General features: G+C 42.0%; 1 protein-coding gene across 2 annotated transcripts; it reads left to right on the top strand.

The window, feature by feature from the left end:
• Window positions 1-217: 217 nt before the first annotated feature.
• On the top strand, window positions 218-17,089 carry TMEM275 (transmembrane protein 275). Of its 2 annotated transcripts, none has more exons than XM_079980639.1 (2): window positions 218-896; window positions 12,662-17,089. In XM_079980639.1, exon 2 carries the CDS (start codon window positions 12,741-12,743, stop codon window positions 13,287-13,289), a length of 549 nt encoding a protein of 182 aa, XP_079836765.1. In that variant the 5' UTR covers window positions 218-896; window positions 12,662-12,740; the 3' UTR covers window positions 13,290-17,089. The 2 variants fall into 2 exon arrangements, with proteins under 2 accessions (XP_079836765.1, XP_079836766.1); XM_079980640.1 differs by lacking the exon at window positions 218-896 and adding an exon at window positions 11,425-11,479.
• Window positions 17,090-17,585: the final 496 nt, after the last annotated feature.

Genomic DNA, 17,585 nt, shown 5'->3' with positions numbered 1-17,585 from the left:
TCATTAGAGATGCAAGTTTGTGCAGATCTGTGCAAGCTGCATTTTTCAAGCTTATCTCCTGCTGTTTGAAGGATCGTGGGTCTCCCGGTAGTTGCTGCCTTATTAGAAAATTTCACTAGGCAGAAAAGGAGCGGCGGGGAGAGAAGTTAGGCTGATTTGGGTGGGGGTGGGGGGGTTAGAAAAAAGAAGAAGAATCAGAGCCACACTGCCCCTGGCGTTGATAGTCCAGAAGGCAGCTAAATTGGGAGCAGTTGCTATTTTCAGCACCAAAGCTGTGAACAGCGTCAGGGAGAGTTGGAAGGGAGTCCTAGCCGAGGCTGGGTTGTTGCAAGAGGCTGTCGACCAGCTCGAAATAGGAGCGGAGAGATGTGGTGGTTGTGACATCCTCCTGGCAGCGTAGCCATCGAGACCCGGCTTCCTGCATCGCTGGACTTGGCGACCAGCCGATCTCCCTGCTGTGTGCGTGGATGCAGCGGTCGGGGGAAGAGGGCTAACATGCGGCACGTGAATCTTTCTCTCCATAGGAAAAAGCATAACATCCTCCCGGGAGGCGGCTCCCCAAAGCAAGGCTTTCTACGCAAGCTCCGATCAAAACCACTTGAGGCTCCAGAAGATCCGTGCAGCCGGCTCCAAGAATACCCTCCTCCTAGGGAGCCTAAGACCTCAAGGATGCCTCAGCTCCGTCTAAGTTTCTCACGGTTGTGATGTCCCGGTGGAGTTCACCCATCACGGAGGACCTTCCATGTTTCTGGGTCTTGTGAATCGCCTTCCGTCTAAGCTTCCCTGAACCCGTTCCCCCCTCCCTCTGAGGTTTTCCTAAAGATTAAATGGAAAAAGAAAACTGTCTAAGGACGCAGAGCTTCTCTTGCGCTCTTCATAGTGCGATTCAAGTCCAGGTAATTTTCCCCCCATTATAATAAACCTATTTTAATTTTTTTATGACATTTTCATACTCTAAATAATGAAATTCATATTACTTAAGAAATTGTCAGTCCCAAATACCACTTATTTGGGAGAAAAACTAGCTTGATTCACATCTACCATGGAAGAGTTTTGAAATGGTGTTTGAGGACAGAGGCTTCCATTCAGTTCTCTGCCGAGTGCTTGGTAGCCTTTATATATAGACAGTGCTGATCATAATAAAGAAGGGGAGGGGGAAAGGGACAACTAATCAGCCAATTATCTGAAAATACAATGTGTTTGCTTTACATCTGATGTCTCAGCACCAGCAGTCCCAATCCACAGGGTGAAAGGTCGCTGAAAACCAGTTGATATTCTTCCCATTTAGACTAAAATGGAAGAGGTGTCCCTTAGATACGCAACTTCCTAGCTGCTTGTTGCTGTCTATTAATTCAACCCATTTCCTGCAAGCTGGAGAGCATTTGAAAAATTCCATAATTTGAGCCTCCTTTTGTGGAGTTATAACAGGGAATGATTGCTTGCTGCTTGAGCTTTTCTTTTGAATATCTATGTAATATTTTTCAGTTCTTGGGTGAGCCTCTATTTTTCTATTACATTTCCATTACAAAATACCACACTTATTCAATTTGCAGGTTTTCTTAAAATATATGTCTGAGAAATACACTCAGATATAAAGTAGACACCTCTCACGCCTAAAACACTTCAGCAATGTCTCTCTATAAAACGTGTACTTCAGTTTTCTATTGATCTAAGGACTGCCACCCCCCTCTTCACCTTGAGAGTAAACTTGTAATTCATTAAACTGGAGATTTCAGCTAATTGATTTACCAGTAACGGAACCCACTTATAGTGGACCATCCTATGCTTAGAAGTTATTATATGAGATTTTGGTTAGGGGATGGAATCACTCTAACCATGCACAGGATTCTATAAACTGACAAATCAATATGTACCCCAGGTCCTGCTCTAAACCTCAGTCAAGTGAATGAAAATTGGAGGATAGAATCAATGTACTGGATGTGGCCATTCAAAGTTTCTTTAATCGAGCAGTTTTAAGTTGTTTAATTTAAACCCTTTAAGGTTGCCATTCTAAGGTTGGTCTCCTCCAACCTTTATATATATATATATATATATTCCCATTGTTCACAAAGGGAGAGCCAAAATTGGGATGGCATCCTTGCCAGCTTCTGGGGCTGGTGTAATTTTCACTCTGGTTTGGGGACATGCTGGGGGTCGGGTGGACTGGAAAGCCTTCTGGTGCATCACTAGCATGTTCTGGAAAGTCAGATTTCCAGTTTTGGTAGGACAGAGGCTGTGCACAGTTCTGCAGCAGGGATTAGGGGACATCTAACATTAGATCTCCCACCCTGAGGTCAGAGCTCACTTCCAGGAGCCAGTAAGTGTTGGTGCAGTATATGTTCAAAATGTCCAATATGTAGATGTTTGGACTGTTATTCATAAGTTCAGATAAGGCGTGAAGGGATTCCTTATTTCAGGCGAAGTTCTTTCGGCATTCACTGAGTTGGCTGGTCTTCCAAGTTTGATAGAGTGTTTAAAGTACTCTCATAGCATACTGTCAACATAGAATACCTGTGCTCAGAGACCTGCATTGGTTGCCCATTTGCTACCAGGCCAGGTTCACGGTGTCATTATTAGTATATAAAGCCCTTAACAACTTGGGACCACTTTACCTACCCAAGTAGGCCTTACCCCATGTATGACAATTTGACCGCTTTTATTGGCAGAAGTGGCACTACTACAGGTGCCACATAATACTTGCTCTGCATTTGTAAGTACTTTCAGTGTGGTAGCCCCTACACTTTGGAACTCCCTGGCTATTGAGATCAGGCAGGTGCCTTCACGGTATTCTACTCGGCACCTGCTAAAAACATTCTTGTCTAGACAAGACTCCCCAGGTGCTTAGAAATTAGATGTGAATTTTAATCTTTTTTTGTATTTAAACTTTTTGTATGTTTTAAAATATTGTACTTTTTCTTGATTTTCTTTTTTTATCTTTTTGTAAACCACTTTGAGGGTTTTTGGTTTTTTTTACAATCAAGCAGTATATAAAATTTTATAAAATAAATAAAATATGCCATTCCAGTGCTTTATCTGACTCTAAAGATTGCTAGTTAAAGTCAGCAGCAGCCAAAGCCGTGAACGCTCTGTGGTATTCTGTGAACTATTTAAAGTTTTCACTCTCCCTGCATAAATAGTCCCCTCTATGAACTGATGCAGGACAGTTCCACACAGAAAATTAAAATGTACTCTGCAGTACACATGTTGCAACTCATTATCGGGGCCATGCTTTCAGGCCACATCACACATGCTACATCTCCTAAATTGATTCAAGATCGAGACTCCAACCCTTCTGCTCACCATATGGAGCTTGTGCCAATTGCTCTTCTGATGGTATATGTCAAGAGTTCTATATCATCAGCTCAGGGGCTAGGTCAATTTATCTGTGACACAGATACAGATTAAGCCTTTCTGATTTCACACGAGATTCCCCAAATGTCAGTCTGTAGCATATCAGCAGCCATTAGATTTTAGAAACACTGATTGACAACGAATCTGGAGAAGTAGCAGTGTGATCCTATGTATGTCTACTCAGAAGTAAGATTCATGGACCTCAATGAAACTTACTCTCAGGAAAGTATATCTGGTCTCTCTGATTTAAATGAAGTTGATTTTCTGGTTGCACCCTTAAACTTTGTGACATGGAATAAGATTAAGTGAAAAAGATATTAAAGGCAGCTAGCAGTTTTATTTCTAGGCAGTTACAGCTGAAGTACAGGTGCAAAGTATCTCCCTGGGAAGGAAAATGGAATGATAAATCTTTATGGAAGTTATTATTATTTTAATTTATTTTATTTCCAAAGATTTCCATACCACCTCTCAATTAATAGAATTTCTCAGTCCAGTTTACAACAACAGAATGAAATAACAACTGAAACATTGTGCATGGAAAAAGAAACAGCAATGCTATCCATTAAAAAGCTGGGGGAAATGAAAATGCACATAAAACAAAACAGCACAGGTTATGTTACTCTGGTTTCTCTTTGGATTGTATAACAGCACAGGCATCAGATCAGCCTCCCATGGGAACAAACTGCATAAGCAGGGTGCCACCACTGTGAAGGCCCTGCCTCCAATCACCATGCACATCACCTCATAGAGCAGGAGCCTCCAGAGAAGGGCCTCTGAACCAGATATAAATGCAGAGGAAGCTAACCTACCATTCCCATCATCCCTGCTCATTGGCAATGTTGACTAGGGCTGATGGTCACACCTAGAAGACCACAAGTTGACCACCCCTGTCTTAACATATGGGCAGGTTGATGTGGCAGAAGGTGAAGATTGTACCCTTTAATGTAAGCTGCCTCAAGCCCATGTGGACTTGATGGGATAACATATATTGGATGATACCATTTTAAGAACTTCAGACTTGTCTTGCTCGATCAGTCCAAAAGTATCTCTATTCTAGCAACAGTAGCCAGTCAGATTCCATTGAGGGCTTACAAGCAAAACAATAGCCTTACTCTGATGCTTGTCCATAATGGCTGTTATTCAGGTATCTACAGCTTCTGAACATAGAGAGGTCCTATGCAGGGATCATTCCCGCCCCCACCACACCCACATTTGCTTCAGCTTGCATGTGGTTACTCTTCAGGAGATACTTCTATGTCCAAATACCTTACTGGTTCTATAACCAGAGGCTGGAATCCTTTACTCAACTATGTGGCAAAATCCTACTGAACGCAGTGGGAATTACCTCTGAGTAGACATGTCTACGATTGTATTGTGACTCTTTTAATATACAAATAAATGTGTGAAATGCATGCTAAAGGCACAAATCCCCCCTTTCTCAAAAAGATGGCTTTTTCACTTTCTTGCTATCATGACATAATAAAAAGTAACTACAAGGGCTCTTAAAATATATTGCATTTTTAAAATATATATTGAGTATATCAATGAGAAGGCTGTAGAATCGTGCTGTAAAACGGGCCCCATTCATGAAATCTTCTCCCAGTAAGATTGAAAAGACGCAGTGCTAATTACTCTTCAGCAAGATTTGTTCTCCGGTATGTTTGTCAGTACTAGACCTCATAATATCTGGGGCAGAAATTGAGCTAATGCGGGTGGCTCCTTTCCAATCCCTCAGGTAAGGGGGATGATTTTTTAAATAAGTCACATATTCCAATGTGTGATTCAAAATGAGAAAAAAACATGAAATGCTTTGAAGCAGGAATTGCTAGCAACAAGAAGACATTTCTGCATTGCAGAAATCAAAGTCATTTGAACACCCACACCACATACATTCCAGGCTTTTTGATTGGGGCATCTGATCAGCTGCTGAGGAACTTGAGCAGGAGAATGCCATTGCGTTCATTTTCTACTTGAGGGCTTCACATAACTTCTGATTGCCTCTATGGGAAATAGTGAAGGGCCATGGCTCAGTGGTAGGGCATCTGCCTTGGATACAGGTCTTAGGTTCAGTCCCTGGCATATTCAGGGTGCACAGGAGGAGACCCTTATCTGAAACGCTGGAGAGCTTCTTATAGTCAGTGTAAGACAATACAGAACTAGATGAACCATTTGTCAGACTCAGTAGAAAGCCGCTTTCTATGTTCCTTCTTTTTTTTGGAAATAATATTTATTAAAGTTTCAAAAAAAATTACAAGAATAAAAACAAAAAAGAAGAAGAAACAAAAAATGCAGAATACAAAAAAGTAAAAACAATTAAAAACAAGTCAACCTTTCAATGTCTTAACTTTCATTTACTTGTTTCCCTGACCTCCTCACACCTCCCTTTTTTGTATTCTAGTTCAATTAGTTATTTCAGCAAATCCTTTCCATTTTTACTTTTATCTGAATAATTTATCTTAATATAGTATAACTTTACATTCTCACCTGTTAATAATCCATCTTTAAATACTCCTTTATAACATTACTGCTAGAACCACATAACTTCATTCCAACATCCTTCTAACATTCCTTAATTTTACAATATTTTTGTAGATAGTCTTTAAATTTCTTCCAATCTTCTTCTACCGACTCTTCTCCCTGGTCTCGGATTCTGCCAGTCATTTCCGCCAGCTCCATGTACTCCATCACCTTCATCTGCCATTCTTCTTGGGTGGGTAAATCTTGTGTCTTCCAATACCTCACGATGAGTATTCTTGCTGCTGTTGTCGCATACATAAAAAAAAGTTCTATCCTTCTTTAACACCAATTGGCCGACCATGCCCAGGAGAAAGGCCTCTGGTTTCTTCAAGAAGGTATATTTAAATACCTTTTTCATTTCATTATAGATAATCTCCCAGAAAGCCTTAATCCTTGGGCACGTCCACCAAAGGTGAAAGAATGTACCTTCAGTTTCTTTCCAACATTTATTATCGGGCAAATGATATATTTTTGCGAGCTTGACTGGTGTCATGTACCACCTGTATATCATTTTCATAATATTCTCTCTTAAGGCATTACATGCCGTAAACTTCATACCTGTGGTCCATAACTGTTCCCAGTCAGCCAGCATTATGTTGTGTCCCAGCTTTCTATGTTCCTATGTAAATGGGATGCTGGACTTTGGTCCGTTGGTGTGATCCAGCATGGCTAATTTTAAAGTGAGGACCTGAGTATGTACAGCTGTATGTTCATGTGCTCCTCCTTTCATACAGTGTGTCAGATATGCAGGTTACCAGTGGAATCGGGGGAGGAACCAGAATGGGCAGTCTCATTCCACCCTTCACATGTTTAGTCTCCTGTTAACTGTTTGTAAAGGACTTATGATGCAGAGTCTCTCTCTCTCTCTCTCTCTCTCTCTCTCTCTCTCTCTCTCTCTCTGTGTGTGTGTGTGTGTGTGCATGTGTAGTTCTGTATTTGCAAGGGCCTCACTCTGGTGTAGCATCTTTTGTGCATGCAAAGACATATTGTAAGCTGTGTGGTGTACCTGCCAGTGGGGACTGAGCCACCCAGCGCTGAAACTGGAGTGACACCATAACATTCGTTCCCAAGTGTACCGCTTTGCTCCTGCTCTGTTCCAATAAATGACAGCCATTCGTTGACATGGGAGAAGGTGGAAGTGTGTATTTCAGGGCACCAGTTGGGTGAGGAGGGAGCTAAACCAGCCAACTGATTCTAGTTATCCCAGACAGTGAGAATCAAGCCTGTTGCTATCTTCTTAACCTCGACTCTGGGTCATGCTTGAGTGTGATAGAATAGGGAAGATTGTTGGGAAATGATGTCATGTTTGCCCTTGAAAAAGCAATTAGTGTTCCGGAGAAGCTAACCTAACTGAAACCTGATATGAGCTCTGGCAAGCTGCTGACAGATAGTTCTCTCCTAAGCTGTGCATATATTCGGAACTTACCATATGTGACGTACTGTACTAAATCCAAATACTTCATTGAGGTAGAATAAACCACCCTTGAATTCTATGGCTTGAATATATTATGGAAATTAGTGCTTAATGACAACTTTTATTTTACTTCTCCTGGTCACAGGAAAAGGCAACATGCAGTGAAATTCATTGATATCCATCTCTATATTTCTGATTTTTAATGAATTGGTTGTGGATTTGGAATACAATGGAGATAATTGTGCAGGGAAAAATATTCTATATGAAAATTGATTTATTGGAAAATGAGTGATGTTTATTTCTAATTGGAATGACAGGGAAGGCTGAATTCATTTTTTTTTTTGTTAGTTAAAGGAATCAATGCACAGATTACCATATGTACCTGTCGCTTCCTTCCTTTTCCTCTTTTGTACTATGCTATGATGCACAATAAAAATTAAGATTAGGGGAAAAAAGATGTTGAGATTCCCAGACCACCTGAGAAGTCCACTGTGAGGGAAGCTGGTACAGAATGGGTTGGATTGTGCCAATGACTTACAAGTAGCTACCACCACTCACTCTATCCAACCTAATTCCTGGTGAGTGAAACACCCAAGACCTCCATTTTATTTAGCCTACTTTTAGCAAGCTCTGTCTATCCTGACTGCAGCCAGGCATAACTCAAATCATGGCTCTCTTTACCTCTCCTTTAGCCAAGTACGGACATGAGCAATATGGCAGAAACTTTGAGACATGCAAAATATCCAGTCATCTTCAGAATCCAATACAAAAGGGGACGGGGAATCTTTTTCAGCCCAAGGGCTACATTTCCTTCTACGCAACCTCCTGAGGGCTACATGCCAGTGGAAGGAGGGAACAGAGGTGGGGGGGGGGAGAGAGCATATTTCAGCCAGACACAGGGTGTGGCTTGGGAGAGTTCTGAGGGCCAGGTAAAGAGGCCTTAGAAGGCTGTATTCAGCCCCCAGGCCCAACCCTGATTTACTACTACTACTACTACTACTACTACTACTATTTATAACCCACCACCCATCTGGCTGGGTTTCCCTAGCCACTCTGGACAGCTCCCCACAGAACACTAAAAACAGAATAAAACTTCAAACATAAAAACTTCCCTAAACAGAGCTGCCTTCAGATGTCTTCTAAAAGTCAGATAGTTGTTTATTTCCTTGACATCTGATGGGAGGGCGTTCCATAGAGTGGGTGCCATTACTGAGAAGGCCCTCTGCCTGATTTAAGACAGTGAAGCTGGATAAATTAGAAGTAGCATAAACAACAGTTTTAACCACGAGGCTACTAAGGCCTTAGGACCTCAGTTTTCCAGCTCAGGCACTAGGGAGCGGGGGGCGGGGTCCAGTGACAGATCTGGGGGTCTCAAATTTCAGTGATGCCAAAGTTTGGTGCCTCTCAACCTCTTATGCTCCATTGTAAATCACAGTTGCAGTGCCCCTGAGGCTCCCAGTGCAATCAAACCAGCCACACTCTCTTAAATCTGACTCATGTATTTATGCCATCTTAAGCCACTTGGAGGAATGACCCCCTTTTCTCTCACTAGAGTCCAGGTTAGGTGGGGAAAGGGATTGACAGGTGGAATGACGTACTCCATTCACAGCTGTCAAAGGGAGTTTGAGGTAAACATCACAGAAGCAGGTAATTCTTCTGAAGATGAGAGATTTGTGCTTATCCAATGCAGGAAGGTATGAGGGGGAGGTAAGACAGCTCTGTGGGACAGACACACTTCTTAATTTTGCTAATTTTTACTTGGCATGCATCTTGAGAAAACATTTAATAAGAGTTCAGAGTACATCAACATTTTGTGTTTGTGTAGGTAGGTAATGTTCTTGATGAACAGTACAGTTATTCATCTCACCACAGTTTCTTGTTATTAATTCAGTTACTCACACCCAAGCTTTGCATTACTTGCATCATTCTAAATTCTCTCAGTTGGGGAATTTTAAACTCAAATAAACATTTATGGGTGGCTAGGGCCCCCACCTTTATATGTAAAACAACAGACTATTTAGGGTCCAGTCAAGCTGCTAGTAAACATTCTTTCCTGTTTTGCATAGAGTTGATGGCAGGTAGTACTTTAGATCTCATATACTTTTTTTTTTTTTGGGGGGGGGGGTTATCAAGCAAATTCTCCTAACTTGAATTTGATGTCATAAATAAATAGGCACTGGCCATCTTTTCCATTGTGCACTGAGAGTGACGTTCTGGATGCAGGTTTGTGAGGTGTGGAACGATATCTTATTATCTAAACACAGGAGTCTGCTCTCCAAGGTTCTAGTTGTGCTATCAGCTACTGGATCCTTGAAAACTAGGCACCCCAGAGGACTGGATGTGAGACCTTCTGCTTGCACAGGGATCTGAGCATGCATGGTCCTTTCACAACAACCCTGTGAAGCAGATTAGGCTGAAATACAGTGGGTGCTTCCAGGTAGGGGTAGGTTGTTGTGACGGATCGTGCAGATTCAGTTTTTCTGTGTCTGTGATTGGCATGTTAGCCAAGAAAGATCATGCTCCATATTTCATAGAATCATAGAACTGTAGAACTATGCCTTTAGGTTCACAAACATGTTAGACCCAGTTCCTAATGAACATAGCTTTATGTATGGTTTATGTATGGTTTGGATATCTGTGAAAATTCCTCTCCCCACCAAACAAATAATTCTGTATGGTTGAAAAGATGACCCAGTATCTATATTTTATGCAAATACCTTGAGCATGAATTATCTTAAGAAGATAATTCAAGGTATCACTGATCAATGCTGCTGATTGAGTATCCTATATAATGTCTTCCAGAATAGCATTGTTCTTCCTAACGCAAATCAATTGATCATGCTTCTTTAATGAAGTGACTGTGGCTTTATTGGATGGTAGTGACAAGAAATGGGAAGTAATGGCACAAATGAATTGAGTAAGGATATTGATTGGATTTGACCACTGAGGAGAGGTATACCTAAAGTGAAGGAAAATTATTTTATTCCATGTGAACACGGGACTTTACTTTTGGGGTGGTACATACCATCCAACCACTAGGTAGTGCTACCTATTTTGACTTTTGTGTATCTAATGCGCTAAGATTAATATCCAGCTTTGCTAATGTACATAAACTATCTGATTCCTTTCTTTTTTTACTTCTGTGCTCTGCTTCACAATGAACCTGAATGTTTCCCTTTGAGCTGAAGACTGCTCCTAGTAACAACTGGATTCTATATTTTTAGCAGCAACAACAAAATTGGGGCTCTCCCATGATTGTTTTTCCTTGAAAATCTTGAAATCTTCATTCCAAGTGTGGGGACCACATTTTGGCCCCAGACATGAGGCTCCCTAGCTCATCAACTCTCTTCCTGAATGACTAGGTTATAACCAAAAATTGTTTTAGAAGAAGGCTTCCTTTGCCCCTCCCTTGGCTGGGGACAATGCTGCCTGTATGGGGTGAGATCTGAGTAAGAGCGTGTCAGAGAGCTGAGTTTTGTACTCTGGAAAGCTAGCAACATTTCTGGGAGCAGGCTGGCAGTCTCCCTGGAAAATTATTATGTGGAAACCATGGATTTGGGCTATGTGTTGGAGTAGTTTAAGCACTGCCTCTGCATAGGTTGTAAGCAAACACAATTTTGTTTAAAAGGCCAATACCAGTGTCCTCCTTCCAGGGAGATGAAACCTGGGGAAGGCCTGCACCCCCTAGAATCTCTCACTGCTTGGAGAATTGGGTTGTGCCTGGCAACAGTAATCAATACACGAAGATAGTTTTAATCCACAAATCTATCAGAAATTTAATTTGAGAATTTACTATGTAAAACTTATATACGCTGGAAACTTCTTATAAAAGAGGGAAATTCAATCAGTGGTCCTTTGATGCTTTTAACACCCCATCTTTTCTTCCCTTAGACTTCAGTATTAGCCTTGCTTATGATTTTTCAACACACACACACACACACACACACACACACACACGCTGCTGCTGCTGCAGCATTTTCTTTAAAGAATCAATGGCCTTGTAGAACAGGAAGAAGGACGGGAGGATGCATAGTCCTTATACTATTCTGCACTGCCTCTCTGATGAGAATAAGAGCAGGAAGCTTCAAGGCTGCCTCTTCTGGCTTTAAAAAGCTGAGACAGTTATTGGGGACACAAGAACAAACTGCTGTAGGCTTAGGATGAAGAGTGTGTGGGTTATCGCTAAAGGAAGTTAAAGTAAGTATTTTTTCCTTTTCTTTATTTTCTGTGTTTGCCTGGGCCACCCAAAACATGAGTTTTCTGGGCAGCTCACAAAAGAGAGAGAGAGAGAAAGCAACAGGAAAAATGAAATGTGATATCAAAATACAAAAATGTAATATCATAAAACAATAAATTGCTGCATGTTCCCCCTCCTCTTTCCCCAGCAGATGTAAGGCAGATGGCACTGCAGATATACAATACATAACAGATCAGGCATTGTGAACTAAGATTCTAAGATCACAAGCTAGGATCAAGCTACTGTACATGTTATATTAGCTATGCACCTGTGTCTTTATGTGCAGGGGCTCTTGGTGTGGAGCCCTAATCTTGATAAAAATAGCAAGGAGGTTAGGAGGACTTTAACCCTTTGCCCCCTGCTGTGTTCCTACTCCAAATTAGGGCCTATAAAATACAATGTCTCTCTGCATTTTCTCTACACTATGCATAATGTTATATTCCTCTCTATACATCTTGCATAAGTTGATATGCGTTACTCACCTTTTTCTAAACTAAAAAGAACCAAACGTTGCAGTGTTTCCTCGTAGGAGAGTTGTTTTAGCTTCATGATGGTTTTTGTTGCCTTCTACTGAACCTTTTCCAGCTCTGTAACTATCTTCCCAAGGTGTGTCAACCAGAACTGAATGCAGTATTTCAAGTGTAGTTGCGTTTCAGGTCGACTCTTGCAGGAATCAAAGGATCACAGGGTCGGAAGGGTCATCTAGTCTAACCTCCTGCAGTGCAAGGAAAGGAGATCTTTCTTGGCTGCTCATCCTGAGGCAATTGCACTTGGCTCCAACCAATGTGCAAACCAGAGATGGGTCCAGGTTTCTGTGGGTCCTCAGACATGGCGCCAATTAGCTAACCTGGAAGAGGCGGGACATGCAAACTGAGAATCCTCTTACGCTGCATCTGATCTTCATGGACACAATGTGCATAGTGGAAATGCTATCATTTCCCTGGGCCCTCTATGAGTCCTGGCAAATGCCCAACTCTGCCACCCTCTGGAGCTGCCCGTGGTGCAAATGGCAACTCGAAGAGGTGAACAAATGGGGTTTAAATATTGCTACCGGGTTTGAATCTTTGCAAATCATGCAAACAGAAAGTCTGAATGAATCAACATGTTTATTCCACTCCTTTCTTCCTTTTATTGTTTTTCAGGCTTTCGGAGCAGCGATCAACCATCTTGTGGGCACCATGTATGTTCAGTGAAATCCAAGGCCCCACCTGAGACACTAACATGTTCAGCGACAAGAACAGCACTCCTTTGTCCCAGAAGCCAAGCAAGAAGAAAACAAGGCCGCAGGGTCTCCCTTCCCCAGCTCTGTGCTGTGCCTGTGGACTGTGCATCATGCTCGCAGGCATTAACATCACCCTGGTGGGAGCGTTTGCTTTTGGGACATTCTTGCCTGTCAACAACCCTCCCATTGTCATCGGTCCCATCCTTTTGGTTGTGGCATTCACTTTCTTTGGGGCGTGCTGCATCTGCAGCCGGAGACCTCCTGCTCACGGTGCAAGGAAATCCAAACCGGGGGCCAATATCGGGCTCATCAAACCTGGGAGCACAGCTTTTGAAATTGAAACCAGTGAGCACACAGTTCAAGACACCACGGCCGTGCAACTGAGCCCAACCAACTCCCCCATGTCCTCCAAAAGGTCTACCCCTGTTCATGAGAATTCAAAGACCTGCAAACTTTTTACAATGGATAGCAATGGGCCGGCAGCCAAATACATAGCAGGTGGAGAATCCATACAGCTGAATTTGCCCAGAGACATGGGCATGTCATAAAGCCAAACTGGAGAATATTTATGAGTAGCTGGGCAGCAGGCACTTCAGCATGTGACCAGATGGTTAGATGAGCTCGCAGCACACCAAGCATCTGGGATCCAATTTAGTGTTGGCCGACACGTGCATCAGAATATGTTGAGAAATTTAAGGGAAAGGCATAATAAAGTAGCAATTACTTAGAAATCAATGCACAGCTGAAGTGGGAAGTGCCAGGCACTTGTGTGGAAGGACTGGATTTTGAGCAATGAAATTAAAGTGAAAGATGGCACATATGAATCAGCAGGGCACAGCTACTGAAAACAGCACAGCCTCTGGATCTGGTTCATTATTTTAATGGGTTTATAAATGATAATATGGTGGTCAGAGTCTGATGATACAAGAACAGTGGGAAATTTATAGATTCTGGTTATTTTTTTAGAAGGAATGTGGACCGTAATGAACATTGAACAAGGAAAAGAAAATTGGCACTCAGATTTTATGAGGTTGATTTGTTTTCTTATTCTGAGGTCAGTGCTTCTTGAGTGCAATTTAAAATCCACCTGGCCTCTTGTTTTGCCCTGCCTTCATACTTTCCTCCTTTTCACTGCTTGCTGCAAAAGTCACTGGAGGTTCCACACATAAATATTGCCTTGATTGACCTCCTTCCATCCTCTGGTTTTCAGATTCATGTTTTGGTTGTGCCACTGGCAGCAGGCTCGGCTGCGTTGGGTTGGGTTTCAGATGGTCCTACAGAGGATGTGCAGGGTAGCAATGGGCAGAGTTGCAAGGTTACAGAGAAAACAGGAGGAGAAATCATGGAAAGACTTTATATAACAGGAAGTGGGACAAAACAACATTTTATAACTAGCTTGCAACCAGCAGGCTAGTCTGAACATCCACCCATTTGGGAGGAAAATGGCTTGACCAAGATTTGACCTCTGAAACATGGATATGTATAATAAGGAGACATGTGCAGAAATATATGGTGACAAACATTAGTGCACATAATGGAAATTTTGATGTCTTTACATCTTAAGAAGAGTCTTAAATTTGGAGGAAATAATCACTCAAAGCCCTTCTTATGCAACTACTCTATGATATTGGTTGTGAATGAGAGAATGAACATGTTCTCCTCTGCTTGTATCAAAATACCAGACAACACCGTGATTTCAGGGTTAGATGGTCCTTTCCTGAGGTCATTAGAATTGACGATGCTTCAGAGAAATATGTTGTGTGTTGGTTGTCCAATCAATGGCCTCAATCTAACTCAGAAAGATTCATTTTTTTTAACTTGCAGATATTATTTGTCCCCTAAAAGTAAAGTGGCCTATTTAGCTGAGACTTCCACATTTTGCTTGGGAGCATCTTTTTACTGTAATAAGACGAGCGATACAGACTAGGCTATAGTAGGGATGCTCATGACATTTCCCCCATCTGAATTTCTCGCCAAATTTTGGTGTTCCAAACTTATTGCAGTGATGCCGATGTGTTTGTGATTCTTCCAGTCTTGATTTCTGGCCTTTTAAAAAAGACTATTGGGCATGTACAAATTGCTGGTTCCCCACCCCCTTGTTTTCACCTTCTTATGTTTGCCCTTGCATGTTATCAGTCCACACTGAACATGTATGCACATTAAGGAAGATATCGGGCAACAAACCATTATAACCTGGGATCATGCCTTTCTTCTGTGTGCGGTGACTGAAGGAAGGAGAATGCAATGTGAAGGGAAAGTCAGAGGGGTGTAAGAATTGTTGGGAGACAATGATGGTGAAAGAGACAGATGCAGGAGGAGCTGGCAAGGGGTGGGGTGGCACCACAGACCTGTATTGGTATGGATCGGGGCAAGGCACCAGTGAGGTTGAGGCAGGTGCATCAGATAGAGCACTGGATTGGCTCCACCAGTGCATCTGCACCACCTGACTTTGCTGCCACCCTACATCACTCCATCCCAGTATGTAGTGCTGCTGGGAGACCATGTTCACAGCACCACCCCTTCCCTACCAACCACTCTAACAAAGAAGAGAATAAATTAGTGCAGAAGAGCAGAAAAGAAGATCTAAGGGAATGCTCCTATGCTCCCTAGAGTTGGTCTATTTGACTCCCTCCAATTTGGGTTCAGTGAATAAAATAAGGCACATCCTTCACATCTTCTGTTCTGTTTGGCATGAGCCAGCAGTGCTGGCTCTGTTGTACATCTGTCAGAAAGGTAGGCTTGCCCCACAGTAATCCTATGTGTTTTTTCTCAGAAGTCCCACTAAGTTCAGTGGGTTGTATCTGACTTATCCTCATAGTAGACCCACCGAAATCGAAGGAGAAGTTAGTCTGTCCAACTTAAGTCCGTTGATTTTAATGGGTCTGCATATCAATGATGTCAGTGAGTCTGTGTTCAATGAGTATGACTTAGGTGGATACAACCCACAAGGTCTTACACCCTAGTAAATAGGTTCATTTTCTGCACTGTTGATAGTTATCATTTATTTGTTTACTGTGCATATTTGTGTTATAAAAGGGATATTTCTCAAGGGTCCATCAGTTGCTTACCACCTCTTACCTCGAACTGAAAAGGTATGTTTTACAACAGAAAGAAATTCTGAGGCAATCATCCCGTCTCTCACCGGTAACCTGTTAAGGAAGGTGACATGTAAACCAAAAAGTGCAGCGAAGTACATAAGCACCAATCTTCCTGAAACTGATAGTGGAAGTTCCTCAAGAGAAGCTGATATGATTGAAGTAAGTGGCTGAACCCACTCATGGAACAATGCCTAAATGAATGGGGTGCACTGGCCCATCTCTCATACCAAGGGGGTTCACACAGGCACCCCTGCAACTGTGGGGACTACAGGGTTGTGTGCAGGATAGGCCCCTTCTCATAGTTGCGGAACATGTGACCAGTGGGGTAGGCGGCTGGTGGGTGCTGGCCTGCACCAATCCCCCTCATGTATGCTTTTAAGGTGTGAGGGGCTTAATCTGAACCTTCCAGAGAGAAGAGAGATTTAGAATCCATTCACATTTGGAAGAATAGTCTTCAAAGACAACTTTCATAGTCTAAGATGCAGCACTAACTAACAAGATGCTCCCTACAAGTGTATCCTGAGAAGTTGGATGTAATAAGATCCAAGTGCTTATTACGCTAGTACTTAATTGTTGTTGAGATTTAACACTGTAAATGCACCCTGAAATTAGCACAAATTGTAGCAAAGAAAAGAGCCAGAAATATGTGATGATGCATTGTTTTAGTGAGTAAGCCCATGCATGTTAAGGTTGACTACTAAATGTTAGTAATTTTCTTCATTGTCACCTTGATCTAAATATTTTTTTCAGTAAATCATGGAGAAAAATGATATTGCCCATTTTAGGGAGGTCTGCATTTAAGGTCCCTATTGTCAATTTGTACAACAAGTTGCTTAACTCCATTTTCTTCTAATGGTGGAGAACTTTGAAACAATCCAAAAGCAAGTGGATTTGTGTTATTTTTCAAATTCATTTCTTGTCTTCAGAAACTGAATGTTTTGGGGAGTGGGGGCATTTTGCACAGTAAGCAAAACAAAAAACAAAACAGCTGCCTGAATTACTTTTAAAAATGGGGTGTTGGGGTTGGGGTAGAAGGCACTTTTGTTCCCGTTAGAAATATGTTGAATTATGTCAATTTCATTGTGTGAAATGCTTGTGGCCAGTCCTGTACAGAAGCACAGTCTTTGGAGTTAACATGTGGTCATGCTTCTGGTGACAGTTTCCATGTTTACAAAAGCAAGTGACTGTTTAGCACGTGTTCAGTGCTGCCCTTTGGACTTTCCATGTGTTCAATAAAATATATTCAGATATTTCCTTAGTCTTCTGCAGCCAGACCTGAGCAACCTCATTCTTATCAATCAATGCAAGGTATACATTGGATGTTGTGAAAGAGGTCCATATATTATCAATGGCATGATGGGTTACCTAAGAACTAGAGATGTGTGTGTGTGTGTGTGTCAGTCTAAACACTACAGCCCCATCAAAACAATTTGCAACATGATCTACTTTGGCCTGCAGTCTGTTCTGATTCACCATTCGATCAATGCATCACTGGAAAATGTAAAAGTCACTCAGAAACTACTCAACCAAGTTCCTTAAAGAAGGAGGTGGTTGATCTTATGAAATCAAGAAACCTTTTAGGCCTGCTGGATAGTTTCATGGCTCTGTTAATTGCACTTTTAACTTCCGACTGTTTGAGAACCTAGCCTTTTAGAGCAGCGCAACACTTGGAGCTGACTAACGGCTTCGATTTTTGGACCTATTATGTATAGGGTCCAGAAGGATAAATACAATGTCATCTTGACA

This window comes from Podarcis cretensis, assembly GCF_951804945.1.
Source record: "Podarcis cretensis genome assembly, chromosome: 6".
NCBI classification, from domain to species: Eukaryota; Metazoa; Chordata; class Lepidosauria; order Squamata; family Lacertidae; genus Podarcis; species Podarcis cretensis.
Note: the sequence above shows the minus strand (reverse complement) of the source record. Positions and strands in the feature narration are given on the sequence as shown.